Source organism: Leptopilina boulardi, unplaced genomic scaffold (assembly GCF_019393585.1).
Source record: "Leptopilina boulardi isolate dan_hultmark-lab unplaced genomic scaffold, ZJU_Lbou_2.1 LbouV2_31, whole genome shotgun sequence".
Taxonomy (NCBI): domain Eukaryota; kingdom Metazoa; phylum Arthropoda; class Insecta; order Hymenoptera; family Figitidae; genus Leptopilina; species Leptopilina boulardi.
In genome coordinates this window covers 3,430,318-3,447,698 of record NW_026137874.1, presented here as the reverse complement: position 1 = coordinate 3,447,698, position 17,381 = coordinate 3,430,318, and the positions used below count along the sequence as shown (strand labels likewise).

Below are 17,381 nucleotides of genomic sequence, written 5' to 3'. Positions count from 1 at the left end.
TGAAATTAAGTTTTATTTAATTTTCAAAAACACTCACTCTTGAAGATCTCTAATTTGTTTCTCCTTTGCGTTCTGCTCCTCTTGAGTCATTTGCATCAATTGCAATAATCTCTCCGTTTCTGCAGAACTTCTTCCGGCTTCTTCTCTCGCCTTTTCCAAGTCTTTTTCTGCATTTTCCAATGTTCTTTGCAATTCCACCATTCTTTTGTCTGGTGAACCTCCGCTCTGTAATAAATTTGAAATATATAATTTCCCTAATAAGGAGGTAATAATTTAATTAAAAGAATTAAAAGATTATCATTCTTCTAAAGGGAAAAAAGGAAAGAAAATTTTAAAATTGCCTTTTGCAACTGTTGTTCAAGTTGGTCCATTTTGGCCTTTCGTTTCTTTAATTCCTGATCGAGATTCTGAAGAGATCTCTCTTTTTCTTCTATCGTTCTTGCTTTTTGATCGACCATTCTTGCTTTCTCATCCATGTGCTTCTTTTGTTCTTCCACTTGACGTTTCTGATCCTCCAATTGCTTTTGTTGCTGATTAGTATCGCCGCCAGCTTTCGCGGGTGATGCTTGAAGTTTCTTGTTTGCTTCGTGAAGATCCACCTAAACCAGAAAATCATCAATGAAAACAAAATTACACAACTTCATTAGAAATTAAACAAAATAGACAATTATCATTCAAATCTCTTTTGAAGTCACCAAACTTTCTCTATATTTTTTCCAATGAATTTTCAAAAGAAAAATGAATATAGTTGAAATGAAGAAAGTAAGAAAAAACATGCAAACAGTAAAAATGATGCATTATTTTAAGCTATAATGCAATTTTGAATTTACAAAGTAATAATAAAAAATACATTGCATGTTACTATTCATAAAATATATATATACATGTAATGATGCCTATTTGAGTGATATATTTGTGAAATACAAAATAAACCATAAGCGATATAACGATACAAATATAGTTATATATGTTTAATAGAATCTAAGGCACGACGCAGGTGCACTGAAGCAGTGCATGCTTTCGTGGGGGTCTTGATGCAGTAAATCGATAATACAAAATAATGTTTCACGCGTGACATTCTGACACTGACAATTTAAAGTCTTGCAAGAAACAGTGATCCCAATATAACTTTCATAAACGGAGGGAGGGATATGAAATTTTCATGAAAATTGTCGACAGACTCTATTTATAATTCTTAGACGGTTACAAAATCTTCGATGAATATAAAAGTTCCGATAAAATCCTCTTTGATTTATGATGAAAACGTTTCTTACAGAGACTGCTATTCATTTAAAAAAAAAATTTTTGTAGAAATAATTTTACGTGTAAAATAATTTTTTGAATAAAAAGTTATTTAATTACATAATTTGAATTTATAATTATTAAATTATTTTTTATAATTGTAATTATAATTGAGTTTAAATTAAAAATTGTATTGACTTATTTTTCAGGCAAGTCGAATCCATTCACTGCTAGGTCTCAGTTAAAGAAAATTAAAATTATAAAGAAAATAAAAACATGAAAGTTAAAGCAGAACACTTTCCTTTGCAAGACTTGAATTACAGTGAAAGCTAAACTGTAACAACATCAAGATTCGACGAACAATCATGACAGATAAATAAATGAATTGCGTAAAAATAATAAAGACGTCGATTATGCAGAAAAATAATGATAAGATGATAATATATTCGAATAGATGATCTCTTGTTTGACGAAAGTAAAAAAGTGGCGAAGTGAGAGGTGCGTAAAAAATTGGTGCATCAATTTAATTATATAATGTGAGCGTGCTGGGCAATCATTGAGCTCTAATTTGGTAACAGCATCTTCGCAGGACATCAAGGACGAGAGTGGCCTGCTAACCTGATTTTTCTGCAGCTCCTGACACAACATCTCAATTTGTGCCTGGAATCGTTCACGTTCAACTGTCGCTTGCTGAACTTCCTCTCGCGCACGATCCAATTCCTTTCGCAATCTCGCAGCTTCAGATCCATTTTGTTGATTTTGATTCTGATGAAGATTCGCCTGCATCTGTTGAATTTGTTGTTGATGAGCGTGTAACTGCCTCTCCATTGTCTGCACCCTCTTCTCAGCAGTGTCAGCCCTCTGCTTTTCTGTCTCGCACATCTTCCGCCATTGTTCAATTTGCTCCTTGGACGCAGGAGTTCCCGATGCTGCGGCAGCGAGTTGCTTCTGAAGCTCCTGTATAGTCTTCTCTGCCATTTCGGCGCGTTGCCTCTCCTTATTCTGATTTTGGGTGAGAGTCTGAACCTGCTGTGTTAGACGATGAACCTCACGAAGTTGAGCCTCCATCGCCTCCTGTGCAGCTCGATCCGGAGTTTGTGATTGCGCTCTCTGCTGCAGCTGCTGCAATTGCTGAACCTGTTGCTGAAGTCTGATCACCTCCTCCCGTTGTTTCTCACCCTCGGCCTCGCTCGTGTTTAATTCCTGCCGGAAATTCATCAACATATCTTGGGACTTCTCCAATTGAATGACTAATTGATCCCTCTCGACCTGCAACTGTTTTGCTTCGGCTTCCAATTTCTCTTTAGCTTTTTCAACCTTCTCGGCGTGTTTCTCACGATTTTCGTGAATTGCCGCGAGTTTGTCGCGATCCCTCTGCGCCAGCTGAAGATCATGCTGAAGACGTGCAATCTCCTCATTGCCAGCCATTTGATGATGTTGCTGACTTTTCCTCAACTCCTGTCTCAGGGCATCTCTCTCCTCTCGCGAAAGATTCACTTCACTGTTCAATCTCTCGAGTTCCTTCTTGGCGACTTCACCTGCCTCCTGGAATTTCTTGATATGCATTTGTGATTTCTCCAATTCTTTAGCAAGACGACCAGCCTCAAGCTCGACTTGATCCCTAGCGGTGATGGCCTTATCGAGACTCGCCCTCAGCCTCTCCACCTCGATACTTGCACTCTCTGATCTTGTTTTCCCCTCGGTTTGCATAAGCCTCTCCAAACGGACGATCTCAACTCGAAGTTTCTCATTATCGGCCTCGAGTGCGTCAGCTCGTACCTTCATCTTATCATAGCGATCCTTGATCTTCTCGGCCTCAATTCTAGCACGTTCGATTTCGGCACGATTCTTTTCCTCCGCTTGACGCACTTTATTTGCCTCCTCACGGCATCTATCGAGCTGCAATTGTGACTCGTGCAATTTCGTCTCGAGATCAGCAATTGTCGACTGCGATCGTTTGAGCTCGTTATCACGCGCTTCCAGACGCTCCTTGGTCCTTTCCAGATCCTGCTGGAGTTTACCACCCTCGCTCTGCCACTTCTCATGCTCGTATTGGTATTTACCTCGAACGCCTTGCTCCCTTTCCAAATCGGCTCGCAATCTTGAGGCTTCCTGCTCTGCCTTTCGCGCTCTATCGAGCTCCGCCACTGTCTTCTCAAGCCGATCTCGCAGCCTCTCATTATCCAGCTTCGCTCGCTCGTACTCGTCCTTCTGACGTTCGGTGTTCTCCTGATATTTTCCAAAACGTGCCGCGTACCTCTCGCTCTCGTCACGTGAACTCTCGGCATCAGCTCGTAATCTCTCAGCCTCAGCTTGCGCCTTACGAACTTCCGCCTGTTGTCGATCGTGTTTCTCGTACATTTTCTCCAATTCAAGTTGCATCCGTGCGAGTTCCTCTTGTGTCTTCTCAGTGGCCGCCTGAGCCTTGTGCAATTGCGATTGTGCTCGCTCAAGCTCAAAGCTTATCCTCTCGTTGTCAGCGACAAGTTTCTCACGCTCATTTTGCAAACGACGCATCTCAATTTGCGATTTCTCGTACCTCTCGCGAACCATTTCTAAATCAACTGTCAAACGATCGAGATCCTCCTTGGATTTCTCCTCATGTTCCTTGGTTCTGCCAAGTTGAAGTGCTGCTCTGTCGTACATCTCCTGAATGCGTGCCAATTCCTCTTGCGCCTTACGCGCCTCTTCTCTGCTCTTTGAACCCAGCATCTGTTGTTTCTCCGCTTCCAATTCCAAACGATCCTTGTCCGCTTCGAGAACGTCGATTCGATTTTGCAGTCGGTACGACTCACTCTGCGATCTACAAACAAATTTCATTTTTTCATCTTCATTAAGCTAATTTTATTTTTATATTAGAAAATTAATAATTAAATAAGTCTGTGTTTTTTCAACTAAGAAAGTAAAAACTTATTTTATAAAAATCACATTAAGCAATTTAACGTAAGATTTCATTGAAAAATTATCAAAACATTAACTGTAAATAATAATAAAGAAAAACAAATTAAATACTTGCCTGTCATATTTCTCCATTAATTTTTCACATTCTTTATTGCTGCTTTCTCGTTCCTCGTGAGCTTTGTTCAGAGAATACTGAATTTTCTCCATCTTGTCTTTCAAGATTTCAATTTCCGTTAAAGCATCGTCTCTTTCAAGCTGCGAATAGAAATCAATTGCATTATAGTTTTACATTTTACAATAGAACAAGGAAAATTCTTTATTTTCTAAGTTAATTTATTTAAAAATATCAATTAAACAATCAAAAGTACTTTCAAGCTATACTTAAAAAAGAAAAAGATGTTTTGTAAAAACAACTTTACTATAATAATAATTATTATTATAAAAATCTTAGTGAATGAAGTCTAGAAACGGATTACTAAAATTTTAGATATAAAAATAAAAAAAAATGTTTAATAGTAACAGAAATTACAAGTGGAGTAACTAAATAGTGTTTTCAACTTTTTTATCTTTCAACATTTGATGCTTCATTACATACGCATATTTTTTGATGAGATGTATGAGTCTTTTCCCATCGGTCTTTCACTAACTCTAGCTCCGACAAAGCATTTTCCTTATCCCGCTGCAATTTTGCAGTCTGGCTTTGTTGGAATTCCAGTCGTTCATGCAGTTTTTCCATTTCCTCTTGGAAGTTATCTCGCTCCTTTTGTAGTCGTTGCATAATAATCTGCCGTGAAAAATATTTTATGTACGATAAACCCATATAGATATAAATGTTAACTCTCGTTTAGCGCAAGTATCGCTTGAAAATCTATCATCTTCTTACAGATTTTCATAAGAATTTAATTTATTTTTTATCATTTTTTTTTGTTGTAAATCCTACTTTCTAAGACTGGAAAAAAGCACTCTAAAAAATATAAAATCTAAATCTTTTTTCCTTTCCATTTCTTGAAAAATTGTGAAAAAATGTATTGTTTGTAATTTATTAATGTATTTTAATGTTTATTTTTAAAAATAATCAATACCTGAGCTTTTTCGTATTTATCCTGAAGACGTTCAACTTCCAATTGAATTGTTTCTCGTTCTTTTTGCATTCGCGTTGCCTGACCAAGAGATTTATCCAACTGACTTTGAACATTCTCAAAGTCATAGTTTTGTTTTTCTCTCTCCATTTGCATCTGAGAAAACATTTTTTTTTATTTCTTTTTGATAATAAAATTCTTATTTTCCATTATTTTTAACAAGTAAAAGAAGACATTTTCTTACCCTTCGAATTTCCGTTTGGGACTTGTCCAATTTCTCTTGGAGTTTGTCAACTTCGCTTTGAGTTTTGTCAAGGAGATTTTGTATTTTATCTTGTTGAAGTTGAGCTTTGCCCAGGGTAGCTTGAGTCCGCTCAAGTTCTTCCTGAGCTTTTTCAAGCTCACCCACAGCCTTATCACGCTCGGAGTGCAACCGAGCTACAGTTGCCTGTGCCCGGTCGTACTCGTCGCGAAGGCTTTCTTGTTCAGTCTGGGCATTCTCCAGTCTTGCCTTGAGTCGATAGACTTCACCTTGACTCTTCTCCACCTAATTGAGAGAAAAAAGAGAAATTACATTATAATGATTCGTAATTAGCAATCTCGAAATAGTAAATAAATTAAAAAATTATTAATTAAGTAACAGGTGAATAAAAATAATCTATAGAAAATCACCTTCTCTTGAAGAGCAGCAGCTTCAGATCTGGCCCTCTCATTATCGGCCTGAGTGACTCTGAGTTCAGCCTGAGCTCTTCTGAGATCAGTGGACGCTTTTTCAGCACGCTCTTGAACTCTATCCATTTCCTGCGAGGAGTTGATTGTATTTCTGCCAAAACTGGACTGTGACCTGTCGATGTCATGCCTCAGCCTTTCATTCTCAAGCTCCAGTCTTGTCAATTTTTGTTTGGCAGCCTCCCAATCTGCACCGCTGCGTCCAACTTCAGATGCTGCCTTATCAAGCTCAGCTTTACTTTTACCCAATTCAGATTGTGAACTTTCTAATTTTGCCTCGAGACGATCCTTCTCTGCTAAAGCTCTCTCTAAACGAGCACCAAGTTTCTCCACCTGATCAGCAAAATTTTTTTTTTCTTTTCACAATTATATCAAATTACATTTTAATTATTCACAACATTACTCGAAATCAATAGTTTATGAATTAAAAATGAATTAGTAATTAATTAATTAAAACCACAAATTGAAGGTGAATACCAATTCGAATGATTGAATTTACTAGTTATTAAATTAACGATTTTTTCTTATGCAGTCAAACCTGATTAAGTTGGACCTGGTCTCTACAGTTGGAATATTTCTGAGAATGTGTTTTGGAAACTTTCATAAAATTGCAACACGAAAATATGGAAAACGAAGCGTCTCACTTAAACAGTTTTTACTACATTTTTAATTTATATATTTAAATTTAGTTTTCTTGTTAAAAATTTGTATTTAAGTAAATTTTCAATATTTTCTCGAAATAAATTTAATGTCTTTAATTTTCATGAAATGTGTCAAAAAATTAATAAACATTGTTGAATCTATGCATATTAAAAGAGTAACTTGACTTTTTGTAATCTTGTAACGTAGATGAAAAAATTCTTTTATTTATAAAATCAGTTGAATTCAAATCTAATTTCAGTATCTCTCGCAGCTCTTCTCGACTGTGTACTTTAAAAAGGATACTTTTTTTTGTTGCATCTTTTAAAAAAATGGGTCAATAATAAAATATTCAAGAAGAGCATTTACTAATATATCTTGACACGGGTATGATATTCAGTTTATTCTTAGGAAAAAAAAGTGATCTTAGTTTATATGAGGTATTCAAACTCAAGCTACTGGATTTTAATAAATAATTGATTGTCTTGATACAGACGCGCTATACCTCCAGAAAAAAGAAAATGAAAATATTTTCTCATATTATTTTTATAACTATTGACTTGAATAAAAGGAAAAATATAAACAAAAATTTTTATAAAAAATATAAAAAAAATATTTCATAAAAAAAAATAATTTTGGTAGGTACATAAATTAATATAACAAAATTTTTTTTTATAATATTATAAAAATATTAACTTATTAAATAAAATAAAAATAGAATAAATGATGGGAAAAAAATGAAGTGGACAAATATTTTGTTCGTGAGAAACTTTAGATATAAAGTTTTTGAGAAATGTTTGTTCACTTTATGCAACGAAGAGAGATAGATACTGAATTAATTTGAGACTAAGGAAAGTTTTGGAATTCATTTTGCACCAGTATAAATTGAATTAGTTTTGAAATTATTATTATTATTATATATATCTATGTATATACGAGCCTCTGATTCAAGAGCGTGGATTTTCATTTTATACTCGGCAATTTCACGTTCATGGAGTTCTCGTTCCTCTTGTTTCTCTTGTTCAGCGCGATCTCTCTGTTCTCGCAATTGAGCCATTTGCTTTTCTTTGTCACCAATTGCTTCTTCGAGACTACTTAATGCACCTTCACTACTGCAATGATGCGCTTGCATTGCCGTCAAACGTGCTCGTGCCATGTCCACTTGATTGTCCTTTTCTTTTAGTAAATCTTCCAAATTCTCAATCTATTGAATCATTAAAAAAAAAAAAAATTTATTATAAAAATTATTGTCCAAAAAAATTGATCATAAAAAAAATTTTTTGTTAGTTTTTTTTTCACACAGAGAAAATATTTATATTTCTGTTCGTTTTTTGAAAGAAATAAAAATGAATTTTTTTTTAAAAAGTGATTTTTTTAAATTAAAAAATTATTTTTCTCATTAAAAAGCTCTTTATGCGGTTAAATTTGAAAATGTTGTTAGTATATTTAGTAATGAATTAAACGTGACTATAACATGTTACCATAAAATGAAATTGTCCAGAACGAATAGAGAGTTTTGAATTACTCTTAAATTGGTCCAATTTTATTTAGTGTTAATTACAAGCTTGTTGTTAAAAAAAAAGAAGTGGAAATTAACGACGAATTAGTTTTTTTTGGATTAAAAAAGCGGAAAATTTTTTAAAATGCTCTTTAAAAAGAGAGAAAAAAGAGCTGAATTAAAATTTAAACTACACATACTTACTTGTTTTTTTAATAATTCTTTATTATTGATATCTTTTTTTTCTAAATCACTCTTAACGTATTATTTTCCAGTTTTTAACTTTAATTATACTTTAAAAGTTATTTCAGTGTGTTTCGATTAAATTTAAAAATTAGAAATATTAAAAAATTCAATGTAATATAAATGAAATTGAATTAAGATAAAAACGGGAATTGTGGATAAAATTATAAATATATATTGCAAAACGGGGAAAAATTTATTATAAGATTTCAACAATGAAATAATTTACAATGTATTTTAAAAATAGAAGAGAGTAAAAATATTTTAATTATTTTTGTAGATGAAAAATTTTACAATTGCGGGAGTATAGTATAATGAAATATAATAGAATATAATAGAAAATAATAAAATATATAAAACATAATAAAATATAATGAAATATTATTAAAAAAAGAATATAGTTACCTAAGTAACGAGAACAACTGAGGAAACTTAAAACTAATTTTAAAAACTAAAATACAATTTACAAATAAATTACTAAAAAATAAATCATTTTTTAAAAATATCTATGCTAAATAAATGGCACAATTATAATAAACATTCATTAAGCATAAATACAGGTAAAAATAATATACATACATATCTTAATAATCTAGGAAATTATACAAAATATAATAATATAATAAATATATAATATATATAATGCAAATATAATAAATAAATTATACACATACATCGCTAAAATTATAAACTATGAATTATAAAATAAGCCTAATAAATTATAAATAATAAGTTTATTCTTGTAAATAATAAACTTAAATTATAAACTTAGAATTAGACGGAGATAAACCTTATATATAAACATAAGAGTGGTTATCAAAATTGTAATCTTTTCTAAGTGCTTATTAAGTTGAAGAGAGTCTTTAAAAAGATTTCGTTAAGTTAAATATTAAATATCTCATCGAATGAAATATTTATCTCATTAATGAGAAAATACTGACATCATTTGTCATATATTCTTTTATCGCAACTATACCTACTTAAAAGTTGCTTACAAAATGTAAAAAAATATACAACAATATTTTTCCATTTTATTTATTTATTTAAGAAATTTATCATTATACCAAGCACTAAAATTAAACTATATCACAAAAATATATACAGCATATAAAATAACTCTGGACTAAAATATAATAATTTTCCAGTTTTTGTTATCGTCCAATTATATTGTTTCTATATTTCAATGGGGGTATGTATATATAGGAAAAAATAATGGTGATAAAAGAAGCGTAAAAAAATCTGAATGCCCATTGTATGTATATTGTTTATAGTGGAAAAAAGCATTTATAAAGAATTGAGAAATTCAACAACAAACAAAATAAAATCACATTCAATTTTTGTATAAAGAAGAAAAGAATCAGATGTAAAGAGAAATTTAAAAAAAAAATAAAAGATAATAAAAATTATAGAAGAAAAAAAGAAGGATTAATTTAAAATCCTTTTTATTTTTCATTTATCTCATGCGGGTAAATAAATATTGTAAATTTAAAAAATAAACTCACCTTGCGTTGAAGAACGTTAATTTTACGATCCTTGATATCCATGTGATCCTTGAGTTCAGTTAATTCTGTGTTGAAACGATTTCTCTCTTGTTGCGCTTGCATTGCCTGCTGTGTTTTCTTCTCGATTAGACGATTTTTTTCCTCTAGTCGTTGTCTCATTTCTTCCACCTAGAGAAAAAAATTTATAATAATTTATATATTAATTTAGATTTCAAAATTTTTAGTTTTAATTTTTTTATTAATTTTTTGAAAATTACTTCTTCTAAAAAAACTAAAACTTATTTTCTGAAATAAATTTGACATAAGTTTTCTATTAATAAAAATTTTGCAACATTTTCTTGAAGTTGTAAACTAATTTTATAAAAGATAAAATTATAATTTTTTGAAATAAAAAAAATGTTGCTTATATCTTACATCCGCCTGGAGCATATTGTAATGTTCCTCCTTAGCACAAAGAGATTCTTTAAGGACGGCTATGTGTCTCTGATAGTCCTGATGTTGTTCCTCCAAGGTCCTCATTTTGGCAGACATCCCTAAAAGTTCCTGGTCCCGACGCTGCACTTCTGTTCTAAGTTCATCAAGCTGCGAAAAAGAGCCGCCGTCCAGGAAAAATCAGTCTCTTGTTCCGGCAGCCGAGGGACAGTAAAGAGCTCGTGGTCTTCTTTTCACCTAGCCCGAGTATGTCGACAATCTAGCGACTCATTTATTTTTTTTCCCCTTCAATCCCTCAATTAAATAAAACAAACAAATTTTTTCCTCCCAAAACAAACAAAATATTCTTTATTTTTGCCGAAAATTTTTTTTTCTCATTTATATCTGACACATCATCTCTTCAAATAATAATTCATTCTTTTTCTTATTATTCTAATTTAAAATTGAAAGTTTAATTGGGTTTTTGAAAAATTTGTTAATTTAATTGAAACTTTGCAACTGATTCAAATTGATTCAAAAAAAAAAAATAATAATAATGGTGGAATTAGTACTATTTTTATATTAGTAGAAAAACTGAGTATCAGTCAGACAGAGAATGTTCCGAAATTTTGAAATTAAAAATCAGTAGAACAAGTATATTCTAGTTAGACTGGTGTACTATTTTAATAATTGTTGCAGTAGTATAGGAAAGTTTCGGTCGGACATAATTTGGTGAATTCTTGTCATGTAAATCCCAGTAGTACAGGTAAATTTCGATCAGACAGTAGTAGTTTAAGCGAATTTTAGTCAGACGGCTAATTTTTTTAAAAATTGCATTAAAGTAGTAAACGAAAGTTTTTACTATGCAAAACGTTGAAATTGTAATTTTTGTTTCAGTAGTGCAAGTGAGTTCCAGTCAAACAAAGAATAAACTATTTTATATAAACCTCAGTAGTAAAAGCAAAGTTTACTCAGACAAGACATATTCTTTATTTACATTTAATCTCAGTAGTAAAAGTCAGTTTTAGTTAGGCAAAGTTTACAGAATTCTTGTAATTATAACAGTAGTACAAATCAGTTTTAGTCAGACTGTTAATGTTAATTGAATCATACCAAAAAGTTGCATAAAACTTACCATTAAATCAGAATTGAATCAGAATTGAATAGAATTATATTTGAATAGAATCAAGTCAGAATTGAAAAGAAAAAACGATTTTAAATATTAGAAATAATTTTTGAATAGTAAAATAAAATATTATATGCAAGGTCCGCATACTCGGGCAGGGGATCGCAGCATGCAGCGACAGACCATCGAAACAACAGTGTTTCTGTATTGCAGGTAGATAGATAGGGTAGTTGGTAATTATAGGTATAATTATATAATATAAATACGTGTTTTTGCTTATGTAGAAAAACAATTGGTGTCATATTTATAAAAAATATGTTCAAAATAGTGTCAGGATTTTAAAAGGAGAGTGTCTCTCTTGTACCCTACATATTTTATTTCTGTTCGATCTAATATCATTATTTGTTTTGGAAGCGTGTGTGTGTATATGTGTGGGTCCGATGCAAATTCTCAAGGACAAAGTGAAACCAAAAAAAGGAATACAAAATTTCTATTTCTTTCATTTCCTAGTTTCTTTTTGCCTATACAAAAAAAATCATGCCTCTAAAAAAAAAATTTTTTTTTTTTTGAGATGTTGCATCGCAAAAAAGCGAGGTTTGTGTACAAACTAGATCTAAACTATATATATATAAAACATCTAGAATTAGAAAGCACATTATATAACTTTTCTTCTCAAGAATTAAATTTTTTTTGTTGAAAAAAATAGGTAATAATTATAATTAATTATCGAGGAGAGATGTTTATATAATTGTACGTGCTTCCAATTTTGGACCGACGCTACCAGATCACGAACTTTCTCGAATGTCGTTCTCAAAATTTCGTCGATCGTCCACCACACACAGATATAATTATTGAAATCGAGGATCCTTTTTTTCAATTATTGTCCTCGCCTAAAATTTATCTTCAAACTCAATTTTTCAACAGTTAAAAAAAATTTTTAATTTTAAATTTAAAGTCAGTCTTGAAGCAAATTGCTCTTGGCTCAAAATCGACAATGAAGCAAAAAAAATTATAATTATAATTAAATAATTACAATATATGAACAATATAAATTATAAAATCTGTCGTCAAGCAAAATAAGTTTTAAAGAAAAATATATTTATTGACAAAGAATTGTTTAAAAAATCATTTTGAATTAATTAATCAATACGTCTTGAATGTCCGAAGATAAATTCAAGAAATTTACGCGATCTACCGTCTATCTACATACGTACAGATAACGTTACTCTGTAAAATTGTAATTATCAGTAGTAATAAAGGTAGCATTAATTATAATATTTATATAGAACAATTCATCAATAAACTACTAAAACGTCAAACTTTTGTAAAAAAAAATTTTTTTTTTGTTTTTTTTTTGTAATTACGATTCTCCAGAGGCACTACCATAACAACAGACTTCGTTACGTAACGTAGAGGAAAACGAAGGAAAGGTAGAGACTCGGAAGTGCATCAGTGGATGAGATATCCTTACCTCCTCAGAAAGCTAAAATATCGGGCACCACATTTAATATGCTTCGCTCATTATATGGGGGGCCCCCCTGGTTCCGAGTTTCTTCCGACAAAATTTCACACTTTTTGATTCTCTTTCCCACCCCCGATTGCAAAAAAATACTTTCTTTTCCTTTTGAAAAAAAGGTTTTTAATTTTTTTAAATTCATTTTTGATCTAAAAGTAAAATTTTAGTTTTCTGTTTAATTTTTCAATGAAATTATTTTTGCAGTTCTTTAATATATTTTGAAAAAAATAACAAAATGGGAAAATTAAATATTTTTTTTCTAAAATACTTAAAAAGTAAACTTTACTAAAATGTAAATTTTATTACTTTGAAAAAATATTTTAAGAAATTTTCTCAACTCTGAAATATTCTACTTGGAATTGATTTAAATTTGACTTGCGTTACGTTTCGTTTGAGACTCAGCTTTTTTACCTCTTTCTCACTCTCTCTCTCTCCTTTTCAATCATATTGCAAATAAAATTAATATTTAAAATTTTCTCTTATCTTTTTTGGGTTATTTCTCAAAGAATTTTGTGTGAATTCAGTGACGGAAGTAATCGGAGCAGGAAGTAACATTTTGCTACCTTTAATCTTAGCTCTAGCTTATTCTAAGCTTAAATATTATGTTGATCTTATCGGCTATATGTATTTATATAGTGTAAGCAAGAAAGTCGTTATATTTGGCTTAGCATAAATTTTTATATCATTCATTTTTTTTCATCTTTTCTATAGCACGTACATTTTAGCAATTTTTTTTTTTTTATTAACAAATTCAAGCATTTCAAAGATTTCTTCAGTGTTTGGTAATTTTATTTTGATAAGAAGCCATAAAAGCAAAAAAAAGAAGATATATTTTATTTTAAATTAATTATTATATATACAGTCGAAACTCTCCAATTTTTTTTAAAGAAAAATTCTTTCTATATTAATTATTAAATATCTTTTAAAAATAATTAATTTTGTTGGAAAAAGAGCTTTTCTAAAAAACAATGAATTTTCAAACAATGAAAAGTTTTTTAAAGATACTATTTATATATATAGAAAATAAAACTTGAAGAAAGTAAATTTAGTTGGAGTAAATTGGTTTAGTTACAGAAAAGAAGTTTCATAGTGTAAAAAAATGAAAATAATACTTTTTATCAAAGAAAAATAAATTTCGCACAAAAAGTTGAAGACAATAAATTTCTATGGAAAAAAATTCACTGTTAATAAATTTCTCTGTGATACACAATTGTACTACCAATATTACTTAACTTCAGTAAAAGTATATATTTGAAAATTTAGTTTATTTATTTAATTCTCATATTTATCGATAATACAGTTAGAGAGTTTCCTCTGTATTTAAATTTCGTGTCTCCAAAAAAGCAATGCATTTCGGATTTGCTTAGGGGGAACAGTATAACAAGAAATGCAAGAAGTAGAAAAAAGAGGGGGTAAAAAATTATAAAATACAAAATTAAGAAAGAAAATACCAGATACCAGTTTTTATAATATAATAATTATATACAATATTAATTTAATTAATTGAAATAAAGATATGAAATTAATTAATTCTTCAATTAAATTGAATTTTTTCAAATTCAATTATAATTATACGTCAAATTAATAGTGAAGTAACAATCAGTTATTGAATAATAAATAAAGGAAAACTTTTAGATAAACCAAATAAACGTCCATCTTTAATTTTTTTTTTTGAAAAAATTGGAAAAATTACAAATATCAATGATATAATTCTCATTATATTATAAAATGTGAGTAATTTTATTATTTGTGATATATGGATACAATGAGAGAAATTTGTAATTTTACCTTTCTTACCAGATTAGTGACTGAACGAAAAAAATATATATAGAGAAGTGAGAGCAAAATATAGTCAAAAGAGAAAGCTTCCATTTATATTATTATATGCTCACATGCATCATGCCTCGTGGGGCGGAAAATTGCATGCTCAATGTTTTGAAAGTTCAGTGCTGCAACTGGGTGATGAAGGACTTTGCGTGAAAAAAGGGAAAATAGACTTGCATTTTGTTTTTTCTAAATAGTAAAAAAAAGAAAAAAAATGAAATTCGGACAAATACAGATACAGACAAATATACATATATAATATGGATCAGACACAAAGTGGATGTTACGATAGTCGAGTCAAGTCGGTCAAAAAAAATTTTTTTTGAAAAAAGGTGAATGATATGATTAAAGTTTTGAGAACTGCGAGAAATAATCGAGGGAAGATAAAAGAGAAATTTAAAAAAAAATTATAATAATTGATTATAAAAAGAGTAAGAGAAAAAATGGAAAGGATTAGAACATTATGACACATAATTTCAGTAAATTCTTTCTTACTTTAAGACTTCATTTGGATTTAAATTAAATAAATATTTACTCTCGTTAAAAATACTATTACTTAAAAAAAGAAAAGAAAATAAAAAAATAAATTAAGACTCACTCCCTGGCTTTAAGATATGGCACTTAAATTAAGAATCATGTTCTTAAACTAAGACCCCCTTTCTTAATTAAAGTTCTGATTTAAAAAAAAACTTTGCTGATATTATTAAAAATATTAAATTTCGTTAAATAAGAACTTTTAAGAAGAAATAATAAATTTTTCTCAATAATTAAGAAAAAGAAGAAGAAACCAAAGGTAAAAATGGAAAGAACATTGAGATATGGAAGCCAAACAAAATAATGAGACATTAAAGTATTCTTAGGGTGAGAGGTGGGGGGGAACGATCTCAAGGAGAAAAGGATGACAATAAAATAAAAAATGTCAGTGAGTTGAAAGTAATAGTGAAATAAAAAGGGGAATTTAATGACAAACTAAAAAGGATATATTGAGATAATAAAAAGGACGAAAAGGTAATAAAGTGGATTTTTATATGTATATATATATATGTAGATAGAGAGTTAAAGAGAGCGCGAAAAGAGTGATCGCGAGTGAACGACAGACCAGAAAGCGATGATCTGAGCTGCGACAGATGCGAAATGGTGATGATAATGATAATATAAGTCATAATATATTGCATCAATTGAATCTTTCTTCTACTGTCATTAGATGTATGAATACATTAAAAAATGATGTAAGATATGCCTCAGAGTTTTTTGAAAGATTCGAAATTGATGAGAATTATTGCATATGTATATGATATGTTATATATAATATATAATCCAAGTAGCACGTAATATTACCTTAACATCACTGTAATATTATGCTGAAACATTATAGTAACATTACGTGGAAGATTCGTAATATAAAACTGTAATATTGCAGTAACATTACAGTAACAGGAGATTACAGTAATATTACTCTACAGGGAATCGAACTCTGAACCTTTTGCACACGAGATGAAAGTGTTAAGCAACGAACTAACCTGAATTTTTTAAGATTTAGATTATTAAGAAGATATGTATAAATATTAAAATTACTACAAGTCAGATTGGTTTGTTGGTTCAGACTCTCGACTCTTGTGCGTTAGGTTCGGAGTTCGATCCCCAGTAGCATGGTTTTTTTCATCAAACAAAATGACTCTCAATATTTCATTGCAATAACAATATTACCCCAATATTACAGTAATATTAGGGTAATATTTACGTGTTACTTGTGAATGTATAATATACAATGTATAATATACAATTTTTAATATATAAAATATAATCTATAATATTTATTATATAGTATATAATATATATTATATAATATATGATATAAATTATAAAAAATTATATAATTTACAATATATAAAATATAAATATATGTGAAAATAGGAAATTATGACGATATAGTTTGAAATATGGAGCACCCGGACTGGCGCATGCTATTTTGGGTGCAACGGCAAACGTATGACATGACAATCACTGTGATTTACTACTATTATATACGAACGATAACAAAGTTTATAGTTCACTTGAAGCATACAGGGTGCGATGATTGCAATGATCACTACGAGTGCACCAAAAACAAGACATGCGCCAGGCCGATGTTTCATTTTAATTAAAGGGGTTCACAAAAAATTACATATTAATTAATTTTTAATTAACATAATTACTTCTTATCTCAAAAAATTAAACCTAATCAAAATTAATCCTTCTTCAAACCTATTATATCTTTATTTTTTCCTTATTTAATTTTTATTAATTTAATTTAATGTAATAATTTTGTAAATATACATAATTTTTTTCCCAGATCTTCTTTTTTAAAGAACTAATTTTCGAAGAAAAATTAATTTCTATTTCAGTTAAAATTTTTTTTGCCAATTTTTAATTTTATTTTGGCATTTCTTGAAAATTAATTTAAAAAAAAATGTATTTTCTTCCAGATTGAATTTTACTTTTTCCAAAAAATCTAAGGCATAATTTTATTTTTGATATCTTATATATAATATAAAAATCAATTTTGGAGTTTTTCAAATTATTCTTTTTCGTAGATTTAGAAACTTTTATCGTATCATTAGTTTGTTACCCCGAGTTATATTTTTATGAGTCTGATCTTAATTCCTTGTAGAGGAATATTTTATTGCTTGTA

General features: G+C 29.8%; 1 protein-coding gene across 4 annotated transcripts in view; it reads right to left on the bottom strand.

Moving 5' to 3' along the window:
- The window catches only part of LOC127283475 (ELKS/Rab6-interacting/CAST family member 1), a 57,633-nt gene that overhangs the window by 9,463 nt on the left and 30,789 nt on the right, over positions 1–17,381 (bottom strand). For 2 of the 4 annotated variants that reach the window (XM_051308388.1, XM_051308386.1), the window contains exons 5-16: positions 12,842–12,853; positions 10,248–10,415; positions 9,834–10,001; positions 7,531–7,794; positions 5,895–6,284; positions 5,467–5,769; positions 5,226–5,378; positions 4,739–4,927; positions 4,259–4,398; positions 1,861–4,045; positions 342–599; positions 38–225 (exon numbers count right to left, since the gene is read on the bottom strand). In XM_051308388.1, coding sequence (XP_051164345.1) covers positions 38–225; positions 342–599; positions 1,861–4,045; positions 4,259–4,398; positions 4,739–4,927; positions 5,226–5,378; positions 5,467–5,769; positions 5,895–6,284; positions 7,531–7,794; positions 9,834–10,001; positions 10,248–10,415; positions 12,842–12,853 — 4,418 coding nt within the window. The remainder of the gene's footprint in view (positions 1–37; positions 226–341; positions 600–1,860; positions 4,046–4,258; positions 4,399–4,738; positions 4,928–5,225; positions 5,379–5,466; positions 5,770–5,894; positions 6,285–7,530; positions 7,795–9,833; positions 10,002–10,247; positions 10,416–12,841; positions 12,854–17,381) is intronic. The other 2 variants (XM_051308389.1, XM_051308387.1) reach the window with 1 other exon arrangement.